The sequence below is a fragment of the Impatiens glandulifera genome, chromosome 1 (genome assembly GCF_907164915.1).
Source record: "Impatiens glandulifera chromosome 1, dImpGla2.1, whole genome shotgun sequence".
In the NCBI taxonomy this organism is placed as follows: domain Eukaryota; kingdom Viridiplantae; phylum Streptophyta; class Magnoliopsida; order Ericales; family Balsaminaceae; genus Impatiens; species Impatiens glandulifera.
Genome location: NC_061862.1, coordinates 61,417,382 through 61,423,067, shown reverse-complemented (window position 1 = coordinate 61,423,067; position 5,686 = coordinate 61,417,382). Strand labels below are relative to the sequence as shown.

Genomic DNA, 5,686 nt, shown 5'->3' with positions numbered 1-5,686 from the left:
TTCGAATCGAATTAAATTTCAGATTAACCTCGTTAGAGGTAAACCTAACTAAGTTAAAGGGTGATTTGGTCAGATACGACCTGACTCAATAGTTAGAATAGAAAAATTCCCCAATCTAGCTGGCTTGTTTGATGGTTTATAGATTTTTTTTCAATGATTTTACTTAAAATTTAACTATCACTTCATCCATTAAATTATTATTTTTATTTAATTAAATTAATTTATCATTAAAAAGAGAAAAATTTAAATTTTGATCTTTAATAAAAAAAATATCCTTTATTTAAATATTATTAATGCCAATCAAAACATGGTTTTATAGAAAAATACAATATCAATAAGTTTAATTATAATCCATTTTAGCTCAACTTTAAAAGATTTAAAAAAAATCATTAAACATTGTACACATTATATTCAATAGTTGGGGGTACTATAAATGATTTTATTTTAATATAATTTTGTATTTAAAAAAAATCAAAATATATAATATCATATCCTCAAAGATTATAAAAAATTAATATAGTTTAGTTGATTAATTGACTTTTAAGAGAATTTTAGAATTTAGATTCAAATCTTGTACAAAATAAAAAAAAAAATGGTTTCAAGTTCTATTATTTTTTTATTTTAAATTTATTTATAGTTAATATCATTTTCTTTTCGATTTCAATGAATCAATTTCATTTATAAAATGAATATTTTAAAAGTAATAATGGTAAAATTTAGCAGATTAGTAAATTTGGAGTGATAAATACGTATTTTAAAAACATAAGGGTAAATTTTAAAATTTTTATTTATTTATTATCTTTCTAAGCAAATTTCCCGGTTCACTTCTAAAATCCTTTGTGGACTATAAACCGGATTTTACTCGTTTTCCCCCATAAACACCAGAGGTGGAAGAAGGGGCGGCTAGGGTTGAAAAGAGGCTTCAGGTTATTCAGGTACCATAAATCTCTCCTTTTCTCTGTAGTTTAGTTTCGTTTGTCACTCTTCAACAAATTCAACACGAAAAGCTGGAAACTTGGGATGATTTGGAGTTGAAAAGGTTCAACATTTGTGTCTCGACTGTTTTGCTAACTTTATAATGTAGATGAGACCTTCTGTCTGGCGTCAACATCATAACTGACCTGCTGCATTTTAGAAATTCCGATTCTTTTGTTTTGTTTTGTTTTTCTTTAATGACAAATGAGAATTACTGAGATGGAGATTTGAAACCCTAACCCTTAAGGCTTGATTAGTTTTTTTCCATGGTTACATTAAATTACAGTAAAAGGGATGAGACAATTCATTGATATGATAGAGATTCACCTGTCTATATGTCATTTTCAACTGCCTTTACCATTGCAAAGACTTGTTTGATCATGGATTATTTGAAATTTATTTTTGAAGAAAGTTATTGTTCAATGAAAAGATGGGTTATTTGAGTTAAATGAATAGATTATTTGAGATGTTGGTTTGTTTGGATTTAATCTAAATCATCCGTATCAAACTAGGCCTATGACTGGAAGCTATGCACAACTGTACCATTGGTTTGGAAGTTCATAAATACTCAAAATAGTTAGTAGCTACATTTTAATGGGATATATTCTGATGGCTTGGTATTATTTGGTGAATTGAATTTTATCGGTCTATAAATGTTATAATTTCATAATGAACTGGAGGAATTTTCATGGTAAGGCCTGTCCAGTTAGTATACTTAAGAGCTCTATCCTCGCCACACTAGATGAGGTTCTCTCAGGTTCCCTTGTCTCCTCTGCTAGGGCTATCATCAACCTCCTCCATAAGCTTTAGAATGAATTAGCTTTTCAACTCTCTCTGTTTCCTTTGCTGTTTAAACTTATAATTTTTCACTTTCATGTGATTTGTTTTGTTCGTTGTCTCAACAACTTATATAAATGACTTACTTTTTCTATTGCAGTGAGTTGTTGGCATCATGTCGTGGTGCACAATAGAGTCTGATCCTGGTATGATTTTCTGTTTGCCTTCTTTTAGATGCTTCTTGTTACCTTTAGTACCTTTGTTGTGTGCTTGGTGCAAGAGAAATTAATCTGTTGCAGAGACCTCTCTGTTTGCCAGGATGAGTACTTCTTATAACTAAGATCATTCTTAACTGGGTAAAAGTTTCATTATCTGTTTCTGTACAAATGTTGAATTACCATCTTTTAGCTGGAGTAAAATATCTAGATAAACACAGCCTGTTCTTACTGGATAATAACAAAATGGTAAACTGGTAAAGTTAATGTCAATCTGGGTATAACATATCATTATAAGTTATTTATCTATTTTTGGTTTGTTTGATGAATAACCGGTCACCAACCTGCTAGATTGACGATTTTACTTTGTGCCCACTGTCTTCTTGCATCACCTTCAGACTTGTTTTTAATATCTTGGCATTTGTTTATTTTCATTTCAGGTGTATTTACCGAACTTATACAGCAAATGCAAGTCAAAGGCGTGCAGGTAATTTCTTATATATTTATGCTTATTGGGAAAAATATATCCTCTTGAGTTAGTTATGTAGAATATGAAATGTTAGACTGTTTTCTTCATTTGTGGTTGGCGTTGTTCAATAGTGAGTATGAGCAGCAAGGTGGCTAATCTCCCCTCAAATATTATGAGTTGAATTTTCAAAAGTTGTGAATGAGACGTAATGTCCTAACTTGATCTCAACGGAGTCCACATCTGGAGACATAAATGATGTTTTCAAATGAAGCTTTAGATTTTGGCTTCTTTTTATTGTAGGAAGTACAATCACCCAAAAGCTCAAGGAAATGATATCTTTTATACATTTGTTTTCCTTTTTACCCGCCAAGAACTTTTCAGTTTTTCTCTTATTCAAATGAATGATTTCTTTTGTCATACTGCTTATGTAGGTGGAAGAATTGTATTCCTTGGATATTGATTCTCTGAACAGTTTAAAGTAAGTCTTTGTTTCAGTGTTGGCTTATTGGTTTGGAAATATTAATCCTATTTGGGAAACTGGTATTTCTGTCACAATCTCTTGAGCTATCACAATCTTATTGAAAAACTGGCAAGTTAAAATTGAAAGTGAATTTTTTATTTGGATTTTTTCGTTTGGTATGAGATTTTTGTTTGTTATTTAGACGATGATCCAAATCCCAGTGTTATTTTTTTCTCATTTGGTATACAAATTATTTATTTGGATTTTGGATTATTAGCCAGTATCAGTTATACAAATTATTTTGTGGATAAGTGTGATTCTTGGAAAATGTACATATTTCCCGATCATGATCTTGATCATGTGATAACAAAATGACCCATTAGCCCTTCCACATTTCTCATTTTATTTCTGGTTTTCCTAATTGAACAGACCTGTATATGGGTTGATATTCCTTTTCAAGTGGAGGCCTGGAGAAAAAGATGACCGTCTCGTTGTTAGTGATCCCAACCCCAACTTGTTCTTTGCTAGCCAGGTCATATTCTTTTTCTTTTATTTACCTTTTTCCGAAATCCCCGTAGTGGTATAGTTGTAATTATTGAAAAATATTCCTACAGGTAATTAACAATGCATGCGCAACCCAAGCAATCCTATCGATTCTCTTGAACTGCCCTGAAGTTGAATTAGGTCCAGAACTATCTTCTCTAAAAGAATTCACCAAAGGCTTCCCCGCCGAACTCAAAGGCTTAGCCATAAACAACAGCAAAGCCATTAGAACAGCTCACAACAGTTTTGCCAGACCTGAGCCTTTCATTCACGACGAACAGAAAGCTTCAGCTAAAGATGAAGACGAAGTGTACCATTTCATAAGCTATATACCGGTCGAGGGCACACTTTACGAACTGGACGGGTTAAAGGAAGGACCCATTAGCCTTGGACAGTGCGGGCAAGGAGATTCATCAGATTGGTTGAAGATCGTACAGCCAGTGATTCAAGAAAGAATCGAAAGGTACTCGATAAGTGAAATAAGGTTTAATCTTTTGGCGGTTATAAAGAACAGGAAAGAGTTATATACGAGCGAACTCAAGGATTTACAGAGGAAGAGGGAGCGGATTTTGCAGCAGCTAGGGGCGATGCAGTCGGAGCGACTTGTGGACACGACTAATGTTGACAGTCTCAACCGATCGATTCAAGAGATTAATTCGGGAATCGAGTCTGCCACTGAGAAGATTGTAATGGAGGAGGAGAAGTTTAAGAATTGGAGAATTGAGAATGTAAGGAGGAAACATAACTATATACCGTTTCTGTTTAATTTCTTGAAGATTCTGGCAGAGAAGAAGCAGCTTAGACCTCTTATTGAGAAGGCTAAGCGAAAAAACAGCAGTACAAGGTGAATTCTCCAACTTAGGAAGGTCATCTGGATCTTCTTTTCTGTCTCTTTTATGCTTATTATTTCAAGATTAATGGTCAAATGGGGATTAACTAACTATGTCTCTATGATTTCATTAGTACATTAATTTAGAAGGGATTTTTGCATCCTTGTGGATATTGACTTTGCTTATCTGAATATGTTGGCTATATGATTAACCCGAGAATGATCTTGAGCCTGCTATGAGGAAGTGTTTTATGTTGAATCATGCCTTTTAAATCAGTGTGAATTTCAATGAACATAAATATATATATATATATATATATATATATATATATATATATATATATATATATATATATATATATATATATATATATATATATATATATATATATATATATATATATATATATAGGATATCTTTATCATATGATGCAAACCAACCGTTCGTTCTCCATCTTTCCTATGGATCACTCGCTTCTTCGGAAGGAAGACATTGTAGCTTTTCCCCCGAGGGCTATGTTACAAGTGTCCGGACAACTTCAAGACCGGAGACCCATTCCATTCTTGCCAGATATGGACTAATTCGCGGGGCTCTCCATTCGTAACAAGGGGAGCTTTTGAGTCAACGCACCTACAACTCATTTACCTTGTTCTCAGGAGAAGGGAGTGTCTCAGCCCACATGGCTCGATTATCACTTGGGAGGACATGCAGAACCAGTTTCAGTCCCATTTCTCGAGGACAGATCCTGGTGTGTCCATGGCAGACTTGGCCCGAATTAGACAGCAAGTTGGAGAAAGTACTGAACAATATCTAATTAGAGGGCTAAAGTTAGATGCCTATATATATATATATATATATATATATATATATATATATATATATATATATATATATATATATATATATATATATATATATATATATATATATATATATATATATATATATATATATATATATATATATATATATATATATATATATATATATATATATATATATATATATATATATATATACATAACTTTGAATGTACTAGTTTAATAATTATCGTGAGGATGTAAAAATAGTTTAGTGTGAAAAATCTAAGATATATATACATTTGTGAAATCATAATTAAAAAGAAAAATAGAACATAAAAAATGAAAAAAAGGGAGCCATCAAATTTGATCATTCATCTTCCACCCATTGTAGTTATGTAATATCAAATTCAAATTAACCGAACACCATCAAAATATTTATCATAATTATAAGGTGGCCTTCAAAGATCTAAGAAATATTTGATTTGGTATTTGAAAGATTGAAAAAGAGCATGAAAATCCTAGATTATATATTAGATATTATAAGCATCTTCCAATGCTTTTCTTATTAAACTTTATAAAGACAAACAAGCTAAACTAAAAGATGATGGAGTACT

At 31.7% G+C, this 5,686-nt stretch overlaps 1 protein-coding gene across 2 annotated transcripts; it reads left to right on the top strand.

Annotated features, from left to right (window-relative positions):
* Positions 1-856: 856 nt before the first annotated feature.
* On the top strand, positions 857-4,439 carry LOC124917046 (ubiquitin carboxyl-terminal hydrolase 2-like). Of its 2 annotated transcripts, none has more exons than XM_047457619.1 (6): positions 857-935; positions 1,913-1,958; positions 2,408-2,454; positions 2,868-2,914; positions 3,326-3,428; positions 3,511-4,439. In XM_047457619.1, exons 2-6 carry the CDS (start codon positions 1,928-1,930, stop codon positions 4,285-4,287), a joined length of 1,005 nt encoding a protein of 334 aa, XP_047313575.1. In that variant the 5' UTR covers positions 857-935; positions 1,913-1,927; the 3' UTR covers positions 4,288-4,439. The 2 variants fall into 2 exon arrangements, with proteins under 2 accessions (XP_047313575.1, XP_047313582.1); XM_047457626.1 differs by lacking the exon at positions 857-935 and adding an exon at positions 1,016-1,039.
* Positions 4,440-5,686: the final 1,247 nt, after the last annotated feature.

What these genes read in the sequence shown, in the direction of transcription:
- LOC124917046 (XM_047457619.1), top strand. Translation starts at nt 1,928, where the DNA reads ATGTCGTGGTGCACAATAGAGTCTGATCCTG. An exon ending in TGCAAGTCAAAGGCGTGCAG is followed by an intron (nt 2,455 to 2,867) that starts GTAATTTCTTAT and finishes CTGCTTATGTAG; the next exon opens with GTGGAAGAATTGTATTCCTT. An exon ending in ACTTGTTCTTTGCTAGCCAG is followed by an intron (nt 3,429 to 3,510) that starts GTCATATTCTTT and finishes ATATTCCTACAG; the next exon opens with GTAATTAACAATGCATGCGC.